This window comes from Oryx dammah, unplaced genomic scaffold, assembly GCF_014754425.2.
Source record: "Oryx dammah isolate SB20612 unplaced genomic scaffold, SCBI_Odam_1.1 HiC_scaffold_19, whole genome shotgun sequence".
NCBI lineage: Eukaryota > Metazoa > Chordata > Mammalia > Artiodactyla > Bovidae > Oryx > Oryx dammah.
In genome coordinates, this window is record NW_024070203.1 from 42,437,783 (window position 1) to 42,457,894 (window position 20,112).

At 42.6% G+C, this 20,112-nt stretch overlaps 1 protein-coding gene across 6 annotated transcripts in view; it reads left to right on the forward strand.

The window, feature by feature from the left end:
- TRIM55 (tripartite motif containing 55) overlaps positions 1-20,112 on the forward strand; it is a 47,612-nt gene that overhangs the window by 17,211 nt on the left and 10,289 nt on the right. For 3 of the 6 annotated variants that reach the window (XR_005724597.1, XR_005724598.1, XM_040261309.1), the window contains exons 5-9: positions 7,583-7,816; positions 8,165-8,187; positions 8,289-8,413; positions 9,907-10,148; positions 11,458-11,745. Coding sequence is in view for 4 of the 6 variants with exons in the window: in XM_040261309.1 (XP_040117243.1) it covers positions 7,583-7,816; positions 8,165-8,187; positions 8,289-8,413; positions 9,907-10,148; positions 11,458-11,745 (912 nt within the window). In the remaining 2 variants the exon portion in view is untranslated. Of the gene's footprint in view, positions 1-7,582; positions 7,817-8,164; positions 8,188-8,288; positions 8,414-9,906; positions 10,149-11,457; positions 11,746-13,049; positions 13,138-13,206; positions 17,532-20,112 lie in introns of those variants that run through there. The other 3 variants (XM_040261310.1, XM_040261311.1, XM_040261312.1) reach the window with 3 other exon arrangements.

Sequence of the window (20,112 nt, forward strand, 5' to 3'; positions counted from 1 at the left end):
GGTGGGAAAAACTGAAAATGAATGGAAGTAGATATTAGCTCTATGCTTTGGGGCTTTGTGATAACTTGAAATATTGGCGACAGAGGGAGGCTGGGCCCCTTCCAGGAAAGGTGCCAACTCTCCACAACAGACTAGAGAAAAACAGCTGCTTGGCTGGTCTTGAGCTGGTCTTGTGACTTGAGGGGCTCAAGTCAAGGCTGGTACACCTGACCCTCAGCCTTTGGAGGGTTTCTCAAGGATCTTCTAAATGATCTGGACTAGCCCAGGAAACTTCTAATGCCAGGAACACCTTAAGTTATAGCATAATTACTCTTCCGACATGAAGTGGGTGGCAACACCACGTGGTGGGAAAGAGCCTAAGTTTAGGAGTCCTGAGACCCCTGGCCACTGAACAGATTTCTTCTGCTGCACAGAGGTGCTGAGCTGGTGGAGGAGAGGCTGAACACCAGTCTATGTCCCTCGAGGGGTGCTGGTTTTCTAATTTATCTGCCCCCTTTTTAGGGAAACCTGTCAGAGACCAGGGTTATCATCCTATAGTCTGCATTCATGGGGCTTCTCTCATGTGTTCATGACCAGAATTGGGCTTTACCAATGAGGGGTTGGCCTTGAATTCTTCAGGAGAATCATCCTACTTTAATATAGTTTTTCTTGAGCATGATTAACCTACTGTCTGATTTGGGGCAGGTGTTGAGGAGAGAAGGAATGAAACCCTGTTTGGCTTAATGACGGTAATTTGGAGGTACTGTGTCAAACGAGGCTAGGTGGACCCTTCCAGACCCAGAGCCGCTGTTTTGAACAAAGGTGTCTGGAAAGTTGAGGAATGTGGTGGAGATATGAATGGGCTGGGTCGAGTCACAGTTGCTCAGTGACAAGTGGAGGGCTCAGAGCTTATCTTCAGCTCTATTTTGGTCACAGAGTCATGCGCCCTACATGGCAAGAGCGGTAGACACAATCGTCTTAGGCTTTCCTGTCACGGCCATGGCACAGTCCCAAGCTGGGACTGACGTCACTGGGCTAGAATGTATAATTCACATTTCAGTGCTGTTGGTGATCATTCTAAAACTTGCCCCACGTGGAAAAAAGTGTTCTATGTATAAAGAGGCACTTCACAGTCTGAAGACTCCAAATATCTCCACATTTACCTAAAGTTGTAGAGCCTTTGGGACTGCAGAGCCAGAAGTGACCTTAGCAATCATCTAAGCCCATCTCTTATTGTACAGATTAAAAAACCAAACCTGTCCTGAGTTAAATGTTGTCCCTGAAATTGCCTAGCTATTTTTTCTTCCTAGCTATTTTTTGCTGTTTTATTTAGAGTGTTAAATGAAGAAGAGGTTTTGAGCATCCACTTAAATACATGCCTTTGGAAGAGAACACAGTATTGATAGAAACTTGTGAGTGAGGGCTGAGGATTCCTAAATACAAGTCATATTTCACTCATCCAGTTTTTCAGACCGTGTTCCTCCCATGTACATTATATACCATATTCTGACACACAATGCTTTGAAATAGTGATGAGATAAACAGAAAAAATGTTCCTGCACTCAAGAAGGGTTTATTCCAGAGGAGGAGTTTAGACAGTAAGACAAACAAATAAGATTGTTTTCAGAGAGGAATAAATGCCAGGGGAAAGGGTGAGCCAATGGAAAGTTTGTAAGGCCCCCTCAAACAGCCATTTTGCCTTTTTTCATTTGCTTTTCTTGGGGATGGTCTTGATCCCTACCTCCTGTACAATGTCACGAACCTCCATCCATTGTTCTTTAGGCACCCTGTCTATCAGATCTAATCCCTTGAATCTATTTCTCACTTCCACTGTATAATTGTAAGGGATTTGATTTAGGTCATACTTGAATGGTCTAGTGGTTTTCCCTACTTTCTTCAATTTAAGTCTGAATTTGGCAATAAGGGGTTCATGATCTGAGCCACAGTGAGCTCCCAGTCTTGTTTTTGCTGAGTGTATAGAGCTTCTCCATCTTTGGCTGCAAAGAATATAATCAATCTGATTTCAGTGTTGACCATCTGGTGATGTCCATGTGTAGTGTCTTCTCTTGTGTTGTTGGAAGAGGGTGTTTGCTATGACTAGTGCGTTCTCATGGCAAAACGCTATTAGCCTTTGCCCTGCTTCATTCTGTACTACAAGGCCAAATTTGCCTATTACTCCAGGTATCTCTTGACTTCCTACTTTTGCATTCCAGTCTCCTATGATGAAAAGGACATCTTTATTGGGTGTTAGTTCTAGAGGGTCTTGTAGGTCTTCATAGAACTATTCAACTTCAGCTTTTTCAGTATTACTGGTTGGGGCATAGACTTGGATTACTGTGATATTTAATGGTTTGCCTTGGAAACGAACAGAGATCATTGTCATTTTTGAGACTGCATTGAAGTACTGCATTTCTGACTCTTGTTGACTATGATGTCTACTCCAGTTCTTCTAAGGGATTCTTGCCCACAGTAGTAGATATAATGGTCATCTGAGTTAAATTCACCCATTCCAGTCCATTTTAGTTCACTGATTCCTAAAATGTCAGTGTTCACTCTTGCCATCTCCTGTTTGACCACTTCCATTTGCCTTGATTCATGGACCTAACATTCGAGGTTCCTATGCAATATCGCTCTTTACAGCATCAGAGTTTACTTCTATCACCAGTCACATCCACAACTGAGTGTTGTTTTTGCTTTGGCTCTGTCTCTTCATTCTTTCTGGAGTTATTTCTCCACTGTTCTCCAGGAGCATACTGGGCACCTACCCACCTGGGGAGTTCATGTTTCAATATCCTATCATTTTGCCTTTTCATACTGTTCACGGGGGCTCTCAAGGCAAGAATACTGAAGTCGTTTGCCATTCCCTTCTCCAGTGGACCACGTTTTGTCAGAACTCTCCACCATGACCCGTTTGTCTTGGGTGGCCCTACACGGCATGGCTCATAGTTTCATTGAGTTCAGTAAGGCTGTGGTCCATGTGATCATATTGGTTAAGTTTTCTGTGATTATGGTTTTCAGTCTGTCTGCCCTCTGATGAATAAGGATAAGAGGTTTATGGAAGCTTCCTGGTGGGAGAGACTGACTGAGGGGGATACTGGGTCTTGTTCTGATGGGTGGGGCTGGGCTCAGTAAATCTTCAGTAAATTTTTCAGTAGTCATGTATGGATGTGAGAGGTGGACTATAAAGAAAGCTGAGTGCTGAAGAATTGATGCTTTTGAACGGTGGTGTTGGAGAAGACTCTTGAGAGTCCCTTGGACTGCAAGTCCATCCTAAAGGAAATCAGTCCTGAATATTCATTGGAAGGACTGATGCTAAAGCTGAAACTCCAATACTTGGCCACCTGATGCAAAGAACTGACTCACTAGAAAAGACCCTGATGCTGGGAAAGATTGAAGGCAGAGGGAGAAAGGGGTGACAGAGGATGAGATAGTTGGATGGCATCACTGACTCGATGGACATGAGTTTGAGTAAACTCCAGGAGTTGGTGATGGACAGGGAGGCCTGGCATGCTGCAGTCCATGGGGCTGCAAAGAGTCAGACACAACTGAGCGGCTGAACTGAACTGACTGAATGAAAAGTTAATGATAAAACCTAATAATGCTGCTTTGATTGACAGGCTATCTACCTACTCTTTAGTATATAATCACCTATTGCTGATTTTTTTTTTCCATGAAAAAGCACCCCTTTGCATTCACACATCTTCTTTTTTCTTATTTCCACTAAAATATAAGAATGGCTAAAAATTAGAGCCTGTCAATTTTAACATTTCTATAAAGGAAACATCTAAACAATGTTTTTAAGATAAATATTGTGGGTTACCTACTTGCTTCTAAAGAAGCAACCAAATGATTTGATTTTCTTTTTCTTTTCATCTAGATGTTATGGCATTGGTTAGAAATAGTTAGTCTACCTATCATTTTACCATTTCCATGTGAGCAAAATAGTATTCCCTTTATATCCTCACCCCTTTTTGGTATATTTTACCAATACTGACTTCTCTCTAGAGACGGGATGGACTTTTTTTTTTTTTGGTGGCTGCCCCATGTTGCATGTGAGATCTTAGTTCCCAGACCAGGGATCAAACCTGTGCCCAAAGCAGTACAAGCACAGAGTCTTAACCACTGGACCACCAAGGAAGTCCTGGGATGAATTTTTACTTTCATTAAGGTATTACAGATATCTTTAATTTGTTCTTCTATATAAATAAATATAAATGTTACTGTCTCTGGCAGAACCAGGAGGAAGATCAAGTTGCAGTCAGAGGCTTTGCATCAGAATATGCTTGGAAGCCAACACCTAGTGTATTTATGATGGAAGTTACTTCAATTGTTAAACACATTCATGCAGAAACACATGTGTGTGGGCGTGCGTGCACACACACACACACACCACCACACTACACTATACTCATAGGAACCACAGGCATCATATTTGAAAAAGTGAAAGTGTTAGTTGCCCAGTTGTGTCAGACTTTATGCAACCCCATGGACTCCTCTGCCAGGCTCCTCTGTCCATAGAATTCTTCAGGCAAGAATACTGGAGTAGGTAGCCATTCCTTTCTCCAGGGCATCTTCCTGACCCAGGGATCGAACCTGGGTCCCCCACATTGCAGGCAGATTCTTCACCATCTGAGCCACCAGGGAAATCCAAAATATTTGTAAAAGTAATCTTGAAGATTCGGAAAGTATATGTCTTGATTCAGTTAATACACAGAAAAGTGGGGGAGGTACCCAGACTGGAACTGGGCTTAAAGATAGATGTCTTTTTCCTCAAATAAATGAAAAGCTATGACAAAAACAAGGAGAAATCTTTGAGGTAGGGACATTTATTTTGTGTGCAGAAGAGATAAACATGGTTGCTATCATGCTTTTGCATGTAACAGCTGTCCTTTAAAGTGTGCTGTCTGCCAACATTTTGATAATGCAGAGGTTCACATGTTTTCCATTCCATTTTTAGGTTGCTAGAAAGACTCTGCTGAAAGTGTTCCAGGTCCACATTTACAAAGGCACAGTGGATATGACATCAGAGTAATCACTGTCAGTAGCAAGGTGGCCTCTGAGAGTGGTTTTTTGTTTTTTGTTTTCCATAGCAATATATACCTGTTCCCTAATTGCCTCAGAGGGCAAGTTGATAAACTGAAGTGTTTGGTCTTCACTGACTTTCAGGCACCTTGAAAGTCTCAGCCCAGAAAGATGGAGGGTTGACCATGCTAATATCTCACGTGTTTCTTCTACCTTAGAGTATGTGTAAAAAGTAGAATTTCAACTTCATGGAGTATACCTATTTCTCATTTGAATATGACATTAGGTTAACCTGAACATCTTAAGTGAATTTCTGAAACTTTGTAAGTACCATTTTCATAATTCCAAAAGATAAGCATGTGTTTTTCCCATTTCAGAAACAGAGTTGTCTAACTCTTACATATTTTACACAGAATTATATAAAGGCACATTCAGCAAGAGGAAAAAGACAAAAAAAAAAAAAAAACCAGAAGTGAGGTTTTCCTCTAAGAAAGTAGAAAATACAATAATTTTCCTCCCATCCACCTGAACACTGGGAAAGTATGACGAGTTTTTTTGATCTTACAATGCCTGATACATAGTAAGCACTTAGGGAATCTTGTTAAAAGAATTATCATGAATATGCTTCTGAAACAATTTGCGGTTTCTTGCCTGTAAAAGCCTACTTTCAGCTTTCAGCACGGTAGCTTTGTGAAGAGGCATATATTTAGTTCATAAGTGCTTCACATACATTTTTTCCAATTAAAGCAAATCACAGCTACTTGGTTGGAGTAGCAAGGACCCAAGAGTTCAGAAACCTTGGCTATATGTGAGGCACCAACGCTAAATGGCAAATGACTTGAGAAAGTGACTTAACTCGGCTAGGTTTCAGTTTCCACATGAGTGAAATGATTGGTCTGGAGCAGGTTACTTCTGAGAGTCCGGGCTCCCCAGGTGGTGCTAGTGGTAAAGAACCCACCCGCTAATGCAGGTAGACAAGAGATGTAGGTTTGATCCCCGGGTCAGGAAGATTCCCCTGGAGGAGGGTATGGCAACTCACTCCAGTATCCTTGCCTGGAGAACCCCATGGACAGAGGAGCCTGGCAGCCTGCAGTCCATAGGGCTGGATACAACTGAAGCGACTTAGCACACAGGCACTCACTTCTGACAGTCCACATAGCTTCAAAATTCTACAATTGAACGACTCAAATTAAGGAAAATGGAATCTAAATTTCACAAACATTGACATAGTGCCTACTGTATGCTAGGCAATATTATGAATGCTTTACACCATATATAGTCATATAATAATAAAAAAAAGTACACACTGTGCATGGGGTAGCATTTTGGATACTGTAAAGTATAAGCAAATGATAGTTGCTGTTAAAATGACAGTAATTTTATTAAGGGTCAATATAACACAAATCATTTTTAAATAGCAGACTAAAGGGCTTCCCCAGGGTCTCAGTGGTAAAGAATCCACTTGTCAATGCAGGAGACACGGGTCGATCCCTAGTCCAGGAAGATTCCACATGCTGTGGAGCAACTAAGTCCATGAGCCACAGCTACTGAGCCCGTGCAGCTACAGCCCGGGAGCCACAACTAGAGAAGCCACCACGATGAGAAACCCATGCACTGCAACTAGAGAGTGGCCCCTGCTTGCCACAACTGCAGAAAAGCCTGCACAGCAACGACGACCCAGCATGGCCAAAAATAAATAAATAAAATTATTTATTTTTTTAAAAAGAGCAGGATATTAACAGAAATAATATAACATAGGAATAAAGTAGTTGTTCCATTTAAACCACTCAATGTTAGATGGCTGACATAAGCTATCTAACTTTTATCTGGCTAAGAGTATACTTAGTCACTTATTTGACTAAGAGAATCCCACCTGACTGGGATTTTCAAGTGGCTTAGTTGTAAAGAATCTACCTATAATGCAAGAGACATGGATTTGATCTCTGGGTCGGGAAGATCCCCTAGAGAAGAGCATGGCAACCCACTCCAGTATTCTTACCTGGAGAATCCTATGGGCAGAGAAGCCCGTGAACTACAGTCCATGGGGTCACAAAGAGTTGGACACGACTGAGCAACTAATCCACCACCACTACCATACTTAAACTCATTCCAAAGCAAAATATAAAACTATTATATAAACCACCACAACAAAACTTAAACTCAGTCCTGTCCACACTTAAAACCACGTCTATGAAATTCTCCACTTATAAAACACAAGATTGAAAAATAATCCAGGGGGTTTCCTGGCAGTCTAGTGGTTAGGATTCAGCATTTTCACTGCCCTACCCTGGGTCCAGTCCCTGGTCAAGGAACTCAGATCCTGCAAGTTGCATGACTCATCAAAAAGAAGACAAAATCATCCATCCACTTAGCCAATTTGATTGATTGGGGAGAGTCTTAAGCAGCAAGTATGATAAAAATGGGATTTTCGACACATGAACTCAGTAGGTATGTATACTGAAAGGATAGCCTAAGGGGAAAGAAAAAAAAAAACCTACATAAGTAAAGTTTCTTTTCTCCTGAAATGCCCATGTAATTTTTCCACTCTTTGAACACTAACATTAGCTAACCCAACTAACAGGAATGCTGCAGAAAACAGAAACAGGAACTCTGTGAGAAGTTTGATTACCTGTATGGCATCTTGGAGGAGAGGAAGAATGAAATGACCCAAGCCATCACCCGAACTCAAGAGGAGAAGCTGGAACATGTCCGTGCTCTCATCAAAAAATATTCTGACCATTTGGAGAACGTGTCAAAGCTGGTTGAATCGGGGATACAGTTCATGGATGAGCCGGAAATGGCAGTGTTTCTGCAGGTAAGTATCTCTCTGGCCCCAGAGGAAACAAACCAAGACAGTGGGTGCTGAAGAAGGACCGTCATTGAATTTTCAATATTTTTTGTACATCTCACTTAGATCTATCTTCTCAACTAAAATATATGTGCTTATCTCTCCATCTGTTTAAACTATTTCACAAGCATATATTTAAGGGACCATGGCATTGCTTAAATATAAGAGGGATCTGGTATAGAAAACAGTAGTTATTTACAGCATTTAAAAACTAAGCTATGAGATGTTTAAGAGACAGCAAAGGAAAGAATTCAATCTTAACACATCTTTGATGAAAACAATTTAAGTAGGCTTGTCTTTTGTTTGCTTCCACAGAATGCCAAAACCCTGTTACAAAAGTAAGTAATTTTCATTTTGTGAAAAAAAGTATATCTTTCATTTTTACCCAATGCCATCAAACTTTACACAGTAACAGAAAGTGGGAATTGTCTTTTTGCAGAATTTCTGAAGCATCGAAGGCATTTCAGATGGAGAAAATAGAACACGATTATGAGAACATGAACCACTTCACAGTCAACCTCAATAGAGAAGAAAAAATAATACGTGAAATTGATTTTTACAGAGGTTTGTTATTCTTGTGACCATTTGCTCAAAACTGCAGGTGTGTGAAAGTGGCAGAAGGTTTTAGTGGGAGGAAAGGGGGATTCAGGATCATCTCCAGAATGGATGTTGACAGCTTCACAAGGATCATAATCCAACATGAAGCTCTATTTCCTGACAGAATCAAACGGTTTGTGGATGTTGTTTATTTAGCTTTGCCTATCACAGTGCTTGTTATCATTTGGTTATAGGGCATTAACTCTGAGTCATCAAATATTTAATAATTGATGGTGATGCCAATATCTCAACTTCAACCATACACAACGTGTTAGCCATTATGATAATGATGTAAAGTGTCATCAGCTGTAAGGTTAAGGATGCGATAAAAATAAAACATGGAAGACACTTGGATTTAGATACTGTACCATTAGCACTTTCACTAGTGAGTGAGTCATAGAGTGAGTCACAGAGTAAGTCACACCTGGAAATAAAACTGAGGTTATGTGATCAGATGTACTCAATGAGTTATAAACACATCCCTCTCATCTGGCCCAGAAACCCCATTCTTGGAAATTGATCCGGATGAGATAGCTGAAAAGAGAAGCTCAGTTAGATGACAAGGCTCCTTGGCTAGACCACTGTAATGCCATGGATTTATATCAGTGTCCACAGACATAACTTTAGAAGTAAATCTTCAGGATGGATCTTCTTTAAAAATTACTTAATATTGTCTATCATTAATATTGCCTGAGGAAATATTAAAATCAGTGGGTTATAGTACTGATACTATGTATAAGATAGGTAGCTGAGAACCTACTGTATGCAGGGAACTCAACTCAGCACTCTGTGGTGACCTAAATGGGAAGGAAATCCAAACAAGAGGGGACAGATGTATACTTATGGCTGATTCACTTTGCTGTACAGCAGAAACTAATACAACAGTATAAAGCAGCTATACTCCAATAAAAATTAATTTTAAACAAACCACATTGAAGACAGCACACACACACCCCACACACAAAAAAACAGATCAGTGGGTTACAAAGAGTCATGGCGTTAACTATGGCAATAATCATCCTTCACTGCACCAAGGAGGTGAGACGTTAAATAGGACCAGGGTTTTGTGTGTCTTCTAACATAAGGAAGAGATGTGCTTTTCCATTTAATTTGATAGAAAAAAGTAAGTGACAGTCCCAGTCCTCCAGAAACTGGCAGATGTGACAGAACATGATAGATATGGGAACAGGCTCTGGGGGTCAGGCGGATGGTGCACGGTGGTCGAGAGGACCACACTTTGTACTGGGGAAGGGAGCAAGCAGGGTGGTGATGACTGGGACCACTTGCACAGCATCATGTCCACATTTAACTGGAAGCGCAAGCCCCCTGCTGCTGTCGAGTGTCTGATGGAGAGGATTTCCGTAGCCCTGACCTTAATCTGAGCTACAAATATTGGCCAGTCGTGTTTTTCATGGCCGCAATGGTAATTATAACAATATGAAAACGCATTACCTTATCAGAGGATGAAGATGAAGAAGAAGAGGGAGAAGAGGGAGAAGGAGAAGGTGAAGAAGAGGGAGTAGAAGTGGAAGAGGTGGAAGACGTCCAGACTGAGTCATCAGGGGGAGATGAAAGTACAGAGAAAGGCTTGGAGCCCTCTCCACCGACCTTGGAGCTCCAGGCTGCCCCTGAGGCACCCCCAGTTTCCTCTCCGGACCCCCCTCCAGCCCTGCTACCTGCTGTGGAAGCCCCGGTGACACAGGTAACTCAGTTCTGAGTTCCCTCTTGCAGGACACGCAGGTGTGCCTCCTTGCTGAGCAGCTCAATTTATTCTACCTCAAGTAAAGGAAATGCTACGCCAGGCATTTGTATATGGAGGACACGAGATTTTAGGGCCATCACAGTGTCAGGGAGAAAGTCTTCTAGGGCGTTAAGCAGGGTCTTTGTGGTTATAACTGGTTGGAAAGACTCAGTTTCACATAATTTTCCCACCCTTAAATCTGAGGCAATCTATAGCAATTGTGTATGTGTGTGTTAACATGTGAATTCAGAGAGAGCTGAGAGCATGGCATTGACTCTTAGTATAGATAAAGTGTATAGGTTGAGAGATTAAAATGGTTATATTTTCAGAATTTTCAATTTTCTGTAAGGTAATAAAGAAACTAAATAGAGAAACCATACTAGTTTATGTCCCTGTTGCTTACCCTGAAACCGAACTATAGCTTTTGGTCAATGGGCAAATAAAGGAAGCTGAGGTTTCCTATGTCTCTGTCATTTGATGAGATGATGTGTTGACAGAATTGTCTTTAAAAATTTCTTATGAAATTAGCTCATCCCAGACACTGTCTGTGGCTGTCCTGTGGCTGACTCTATGTTTTCTAAGATGTCACTGTTTGATTCTCAAGCCTCTGTACTGACTTCACGACACCTTTGACAGTCCCAACCCGTTGAGTTTGTGGGCAATGAAGACTTATCAAAAAAAAAAAAGTCCTGGTTTCAACCTGGATTGGAATTATCAATAGAAACAAAACTGCAAAGAGGGAACTCAGAGATGGAATTATATCTTATGCTGTCTCCATAGGAAACTAAGCTAAAAGACTATAATTCCTGGAATCTTGAAATTCTGGGTGTACCAATTGCACTGAAATCGAAATGGGTATGATAATTAAATGACAGCTGGGTTTGATCAATTAGATTTCAATTTGGGGGTTGAGAAAAGAGGTTTTGGAGGACCCACGTATAATATACAAAATTAATTCTGGTCAATAGCTTGCCCTTTCTTCCATTATCTGCTATTTTATAAGCAAACTTTGTTCTAGGCTTCTGCTATCTACCTGACCAAGGCCACAGTCTAGTGAGACAAGCCCAGGAAAGACGAGGGGGCACAAATAGAGGCTGAGACAAGAATGCTGGCTGCATTCCTTGCCCTGAGCCCTTGTGGAGGGTGGGCTGAGCTGAAACACGCACTAGATCGGGCCCACACACAGAGAGCTATCCCTTTGCAAACCTGAAGGGAACTAAAATCCACTGCTTTTCTCTTTTTTTGCTTTTAATTTATCCATCCTGTGAAGGGGGAGGTGGTGCCCACTGGCTCCCAGCAGACTACAGAGTCTGAAACTCCAGTCCCAGCAGCAACGGACACTGCGGACCCCTTGCTTTACCCTAGTTGGTATAAAGGCCAGACCCGGAAATCCACCGCCAACCCACCTTCCGCCCCAGGGAGCGGAAGTCTCGGGCGCGTAGGGCCTTCAGGTTCCGAGGATGCGCATGCGCGGAAGGCTGAAGGGGCGGAAGCCGCAGCCAGGGAGAGGGCAGCAGTGAGTGGTAAGGATGCTAGCTCACCTGCAGCTACTTCTCAGGTTAGTGTCAATGAATGGTCTGGGGTCTGAATGCTCCCTGCGCCGCCTGGTCCTGCTGGGATGGCAGCAAGGAGGAAGGGCTTCTGAAGGGGCGGACAGAACCTGGGGCCTGGGAGATAAGGGGAACGACTCATCTACCCCAAGTTGGCTTGTTTTTCTAAGCCTGATATGAAGTGAAAGAGACACCAATTTGACTTTACTCTGCCCATGCGTGGAGACTTCACACCTGGTTGCCCAGGGGCGGGAGTGCAAGCGGGCCTGGCCCCTAGGCATGCAGGTGAAAGCTGCTTGTCTGCAGTGACTGCCTGGCGTCCCTGGTCCTCCTCTGCACTGGCCACTGGCCCTTGTTTGGCCTTTTCTGCGTCCTCTCTGAGCTTCCAAAGACTAATCACTTGCTTCTGTGTCTTTCCCAACGCCTAGCAGGCACGTTTGAGTCAAGTTCTATGTCGGCTCTGGAAAATAACCTCTGACTCTTGGGTTTTGGTTTTGGGAGCGTGCTGGTGAAGGCTGGACAAAGATAGTTTTGGCTTTATTAAACCGGTGCTTCCTACCCATGTGCTGCTGGGAGCAGAAAAATACAGACTTCCCTCCTTTGGAATTTTTTAAGGGGTCATTTAATACTTTTTTTTTTCTTATCAAAATGCAAGTTTGAAGTTCATTTCTTCTTCCTAACACTGGGCTAGATGTTTGCATGGCTCAAAGAAGATTCCATAGAAGAAATCTTCTACAATTTCTTCACAAAGAAGAATGTTCATGGTTACTTCATACCCATGAGTGTTCTTAAATGACGTGTGGGTGTTGCCCAGACAGGGGCTGGCGGAAAAAATATGCTCGAGTTCCGTGCTCCTGGGTCATCAGGTGATTTCAACAACAAACAGCATTTTTTCAAAAATCATAAAATTCTTACTGTCTTAACTATCTGTTCAAGTGAACCTCGATTTCCATGAGGTAATAAATGGAAATGATTTTTGGAAAATTCAAAGATGGATTGCTTTTGTGCCATGTATTTATTTTCACAAATGAAAAATGACAGAAAAGATATGTTTGGTGTGAGGAAATCTTTGAAGGTTGTTTTAGGTTGTAAAAGAAGTGGAGTAGAAAGTTTTCTTAAAGACAGATGGGAAATTTATTTCTAAAAGTTTTTGGGATTCCTTATATACTTGGTGGATGTTGAGTCAGGCAGAAAAACAGTAATAACCCAAGATAGGAGCACAATTGAAATGAAAATGAAAAATCCATCTGAATGAAGATGAAAATATTATTTGTGATAATATCAGTGAAGCTTTCTTCTTGTTTTCTCACAGGAGTTAGGAATCTGCCTAGCACTTTTGGCTTTTCTTATACTTCACTACATCTGGCGTCAGATTCAATGCTTGATTTTTACTTTAATGGGTAGGAAATCTTTTCTTTTCCCTTGACTAACATCTCATGTAGCTCTTCAATAATGTTTCTCTTCTGTAGGCCCAGAGATGAATTTCTCCCCCAATTCTGAGGCTCTGCCAATCTAAAAAGATCCAAGTTCCCAAGCACTACTCGTGGCCTCACAGCCCCTTCCTGAAGAGAATCACTCCGTCATCTAATCCTGCATGGAAGGGGATCCTGACTCAGAACAAGACTCATTGGGCAATTATTCAGTAATCCAGTGGGAGTGGACCCTCCATAATAGCCATTGAAAGTGTTAGTCACTCAGTCCTGTCCGACTCTTTGCGACCCCATGGACTGTAGCCCACCAGGCTCCTCTGTCCATGGGATTCTCCAGGCAGAATAGCCATTAGAGAAGGCCATTTTCCAAAGGTGTCCAGAATGCTATGAGTAGTCTGCTCTTAGATGGATGACCAGCAAAGGCCTCATACAGGACTATGCAGGTTTCCATCAGTTCAGTAGCAGCATATCATCTGCCTCACCAGAGAGGAACCCAGGTGGGCAGGTAACTGCTTTGGTGGGCAGGTAGCAGGTGACTTCTGGTTCTCTTTGCACCCTCAGAGTCCACAGTGTCTCTCCTAAGAGAGGGGAGCCCAGGCGCAGTCACATAAGGGACATTTCGGCCAAGTGAGATCTGACCGAATAAGGAGCCAGAGGGCCAATGTTCATCTACTGGCTATAACAAATTAGAACTAAAGAAAAGTTATAAAGCCAACAGACAGTATATTATTTTTGGTATGTTGTCTCATAGTCAAGCCTTTTCTTGATGACTGTTAGGAGGTTTAGGGACTAACCGTCTTACTCCTTTCATAATCTTTTGAATATTATCAGCTTCATGAATCATATTTAAAGATTTAAACCCCACGTACTTTTGAGTAAATGACTCTGCTGGACTGGAGACCCAGCTCCCTGTGCCTGTAGCTCAGAAGTGATCCTGGGTGACTGGAGCTGAAAGGGCTCGGCTATTTCTGGCTCGCTGACTTTTCCCGGGTTGACACTGACTCTCCCGGAAGTTCCCCTCATAGCTCCTTTCTGCCTCATTAGCTGTCTACTCAGCGATGGCAGTAGGCTCCCCGTGGGTCCCTGTCATGCCTATAACTGTGTGTGAGTGGCACCTACCCCAGTGTCTAATAGTCAGTCAGAACCTGTGTATCCTAGAATGTTCTGAGTGTCTTCGTCAGCTCAAGGGCATAACTCCTCCTCCTGTCATTTGTGATGAACAACAGGGGCAGGAAGTTATCGGTCATGGGCTCAGTGGGGCAAATGGGGAGGGAGAGAAAAGTCTGTGCATAATTGGAATATCCCGAATAATTGTAGATCTGAATAGCTGTCTGAAGAGTTCCGTTTCTATTCTGAGAGTTCAGGTTTGGGACTTTGTTGCCATATGTCCTTGTAACGCTCCTCTGAGGCTGCGGGGGAAGTCTTGCTGCTTGTCTGCTGTCCACTGGAGCCCATGTCATGGATGCTGTCATTCACGTGCCTGTCGTGAGGGCGAGGCGGGGGGTGGGGTTGTGGGTGGAGGGTATGGTGAATTGACTTTCATTACTGCCAAGAACCTTGGGTAGTTCTTGGTGTTTGAGAAAGAGCCTTTCACCTAGAGAAGGACACCTGTTTATGATGGAGGACCATTCTTTGATCCCTGCCTGAAAGGGGGTATGGACAGATTAATAGAGACCTCACCACAGCATCAGATTCTCCATCCCTGTGAAGGTTTTGCAGGCCTGATTCACCTTCACTGCCTCAGAACTCAACTCACTAGATATTTGTTCAATGCAAAGTCCTTATGAAAACTAAAGTTAAAGAAGTTGGCAGAATTTAGATAAAGGTATATAAATTGGTATATTTAAACAGGCTCTATATAAGGTGGTTACAGCTCTTATTTAATTATATTGTGGGATAAACAAGGCTTCCTTGGTGGCTCAGAGGGTAAAGAATCTGCCTGCAATGCAGGAGACCCAGGTTCGATCCCTGGGTCGGGAAGTTCCCCTGGAGTAGGAAATGGCAACGAGCTCCAGTATTCTTGCCTGGAAAATTGCTTGGACAGAGGAGCCTGGCAGGCTACAGTCCATGGGGTCACAAAGAGTCGGATATGACTGAGCGACTAGGCATGCAATGCGAAGTTAGTTAGCTTGTTAGAATTTCAAATTTCGTTAGTCTTTCTGTGAACATTTAGGATGTGACACGCAGGTTCTCCTTGATTCACTGGTGGTCTTACCTCTCTTAACCCATCCTGGGATATGAGGGGGCCTTAGAATGACAGAAGCATCTCAGGCTTACTTGCTAATCTGTAAACTCACTTGAGCCCCATCAGCAGAACCACAATCCATTTAAGAAGGAAGATGTTTCCTGATGCTTGCCTCAGGGCTATTCACACAGTGAAAACTACCCTGTTCTTGCTGTCTGTGATTTCTGATGCCTTAGCATGTACATTCTCTCTTCACCTAATGACATGGGCAGATTAAATGTTAGAAACTGGTGATGGCAAAAACCAGACACTGGCTTTCTGCATGGGTAGTGACCCTGGATTCTGCTCTTTGTTATATAGGAGGCACACTGTTGCCTTCCCCACCTTGGTTCTCCAAGAAAACTAACTGCTCAGCAAGGTTTGAATTCAGGCCTGTGTCACACTGTGCAAAGGTCCTATACATTGGCTGGTCTTCAGCTGCAAAATCAACCCTTAAAGTTCCCAGCCTTTTAGACCCTGCCTGTTGTACTCTCAGTCAGCACAAAGAGTTTGGTGGCAATTATATCTGATCTACTTTCTGTGTTAATTTTTAAATATTTTTTTTAAGAAACTGCACCGTGCCCCAGTCAACCTCAGAAGACAGGGCAATAATAAGTGGGGAGCGCACTGTGATCAGGTGGCTGCACTTGAAAAGCAGCTTCTGTGAGCCTCATCTCCAGGGAGGTTTCCTGGTCCACTCTGCTTCCTCCATTGTCCTTGTTTTCCCACACTGCTTATATGCTAACTACACCTGAGGGTTAGCACACGTTCCACCTCCATGCCCACCAGGACAACTAGGTTTTATATTGGGAATAGGTGTGGCAATTAGATTTTTCCAGAAGCAGGAGCAGCAGCAATGAAAGACCCTCCACATTCCCCTTCGCCCTTCCCAGTGAGGCTTAGAGACTGTGGTTGGAGAAATTTGTCCAAACCACTTGATGGGAACAGGGATGTCCAGAGAAATGTCTCCCTGTTTGGTAGATTAACTTGGCAGCTGCTCTGGCTGACACTCGAGCTGGACCCTGGCAGCTGCCTCAAGGTTAGAGGACCCCAGCCCCACCGCCACCACACACACACACACACACACAGACACACACACACACACACACACACTCAGAGAGCCAGTTGCTGTGAAGATGGGGTTTTTGACATTAAAATCTCTGCCATGTCTGCCTCTGTAAAGAACCACAGCTCACATATTTCACCAGAGCACGAAGCTGTAGTTGTCATGGACCCTGAAAGCTTTTACCATATCATAGCTATTCGTAGTTGCAAGATTAGAATATCCACTTTCCACCGTGCATTCCTCAAGTCTGAAAATAGACAGGCAAGTTGAGTAGAAACTGTGCTAAGGCCTGGGGCTCAGGAAAGATCTGTAAAATCAAGAGGAAGGACTTCAGTTCAGTCCCAACTCTGGGCACTTAATTTCTTTGAGCCTCAGTTTTCTCATGAAGAAAATGAAACAACTACTTGATGAAAGGATTCATCTATTTGCACAACATTAGAGAGTGAAAAATCTGGTACTAAGAATCTTATGAATTGTTTCAGGATATTTTCACTAGGAGGGTTATGAACTTAGGCCTGAGAAGTCATTCTGGTAACTGTAATAATAATAGATTTAGATAGCCCACTGCATTTCCCCAAATGTATTTCTTGCCTTGAAGCTATTACACAAATCCCTAATTCCCAGACTATCTCCACATCTCCTGGACACCAATTTAGCGGAAAGTTTACACAGCTGTGATTACCTTTTCAGATTCCATAAACCCCATAAAACCCAGGTCTGAAGTCTACCTGCTGGTGCTAAGACCTCATTGCCCAGTAGAACAAAGGACTTAGAATGTACACAGTAAATGTAGTCATAGATTAGATGAATGAAGAGATGAAAAATAGTGTGATTTTTAAAAATTTACCTATTTTAATTGTAAGGTTCAGTAGTTTTTGTCAAGTATGTAGCATTGTGTGGCTACAGACCACAGTAAAGCTATAGAGTATTTCTATCCTCATGTGCCTTTGCAGGTAATTTCCTTCTGGCATCCCAGCTGCTGTTTTACTGGTCATTATAGTTTCACCAGTTCTAGAAGATCATATAGGTGAAAACATCCAATATATCGGCTTTTGTGACTGGTTTTCTCACTTGGCATATCGTTCTTGAGTCATCCATTTGGTTGCATGTATCAATAGCTCATTTCTTTATATTCCTGGGTAGTATTCCATTGTATGGAGGTTTTCCAAATTTCTTTTTTAATTGGAGGATAATTGCTTTGCAGTGTTGCCTTGTTTCTGCCATACGACATGAATCAGCCATAATTACGATTTTCCAGATTTCTGTTTGATTTTTGGTTTGATTTCATTGTGGAGAGAGAATATTGTCTATATGCTTCCAGTTCTTTAAAATGTACTAAGCTAGCTTGGTGAATGTTCCATGTGCAGTTGAAAACCTTGTATTTTCTGTTGTTGCTGGGTGGAATGTTCTACGAATGTCCATCAGGTCAGTGAGTGTTGTTCAGGTTCATTATATCTCACTGATTTCCTGTGTACTTGTTTTATCAATTGCTGCTGCTGCTGCTAAGTTGCTTCAGTCATGTCCGAGTCTGCAACCCCATAGACAGCAGCCCACCAGGCTCCCCCGTCCCTGGGATTCTCCAGACAAGAACACTGGAGTGGGTTGCCATTTCCTTCTCCAATGCATGAAAGTGAAAAGTGAAAGTGAAGTCGCTCAGTTGTGTCCGACTCTTAGCAATCCCATGGACTGCAGCCTACCAAGCTCCTCCGTCCATGGGATTTTTGAGGCAAGAGTACTGCAGTGGGGTGCCATTGCCTTCTCCGTTATCAATTGCTAAAAGAGGAATTTTGAGATCTCTGACTATAATTGTGGATTTGTCTATTTATCCTTGCAGTTCTATCAGTTTTGCCTTATGTGTTTTGAAACTCTGTTTAGGTACCTAAATTAGCATTGTTATATTTTCTCGAAGAGTTTATCCCAAGGAAAGTGTTAAAAAATAACTCTTTGTGTCTGCCTGCTTGAATGGGTTCACATATACTGTTTTTTAAGGTAGGGTAGAAAAGTTAGAGGGCAGATGGGGGTAGCCTGGAGGAGGAAGGTATTGACAAAGCTTCACCTGTTCTAAACAGCTGGCCACAGGAAGACTCAGAGCCTAAATCCAGCACACTTGTCTCCCTTTCCTCCCACAGCCACCAGCAAGGCCTAACAGAGCAAGGTCTTGACAGCCAAGGTGCCTGATGCTTTTAAGTGACTAGGCTCAACTTTACAATCTGATGATTAAGGTCTTTGGGGCCCTATTTTTAGTGTAGATGTAAACTGCTTTATGAGCTAAGATGTCTGTGCATTTTAATGACATGCTTCTGTCCCAGTTCACTCCTTGTGCTGGCTACACCAGTTTCCACAGGACTGCAGAGGCCCCCCCAGCATGGGCCAGGGCCTTCCAACCCTGGGCTTGTCCTCTTGGCTGACAAGGTTCCCCACCCAAAGACTGACAAGAAGGTGCAGATGGTCCTTCCTCCTGTCCTGAGGATTGCCAGATGCTTCCTATAGAATATATCATGATTTCAGAGACAGAGCATCAGGGACAATGTGGGTGACCCACACCTTTGGATTCTCTACCCTGAAACAGCAGGAGCAGTGTGTGGAGGGCAAGTCCTGTGCAGGACTGTCTCCAAGGAAAACCAGCCCGTGGCCATCTCAGTTCCCAGCCCATGTTCCATAAATGTTGCCCTTTGAGGTTATAAAGGTGCTCCTCCAGGGAAAAATAAAAACATTTCTTAGAAGAAGGAAGGAAAGAAGAAAGAAAGAAAGTAAAGAAAGAAGAAGGAAGGGGGGAAAGAAAGATACGTGGCACTAGCCAAGATTCTCTTCTCTTCTTAAAGCCCAGGGTTTATTTCCTAGACTCTCAGAAACCAATACCTGTGTCCCCAGGCCTGAGATCTTATAAAATTTCCCTACCTAAGATTTAGTCTCCTTGAAAATATCCATATTTTCTTAAACTGGGATGAACAGTAGCCAGTGTTCCAAAGAAAAGCAGGTATGTGGAGCCCTGGGTCCCCACAACATATTACATGCAAAAAGATAAAATAATTTTCATGCAAATAACCTTTGAGACCAAATAATTCAGTCCGATTTTAAGGGTAAATGTCAAGTCCACCTGCCACTAGGGACTCAGTGGTGAGCAATGCCTGAGGCAAAAGCTTCTATCCTGCATGAGATTAATTTCACAAGGTATCAGAGAATGTTTAAAAAAATAAAGCAGTAGACCAAGAATATGATTTCCCATGAGTGTGACTACAGGTCCTATGTTCTTTGAAATGATCTATTTAATTTTCCAAAACAAACTGAAATGAATGAAAATTTAACTATGTTCTCTAAATTTAATTGAGGGATTCAGGGTGTCAAATTATTTTCAAACAGAAATCTCTATTGAGAGCAACTGCTTGTGTTATACAAATTAGGAGACTCAAGCTTATGAATCAAATCACTTTTAAGCCAGGCACCCTGACTATGCTGGAATTTCACTTAGTAAAAATAGAGAAAAAATGATCAGCACTCAGGCCTACATTTACTGCATATTATCCAGGAGTTGATAGTCCTGGAAGTTATACGAAGTTCTGATAATGAAATGCAAGCATTTTTACATAGAAAAAATTTTGGAGAGAGGATTTTATTTAAAGAAGTAAGTTTTAATGAGACTATTACATTATTATTG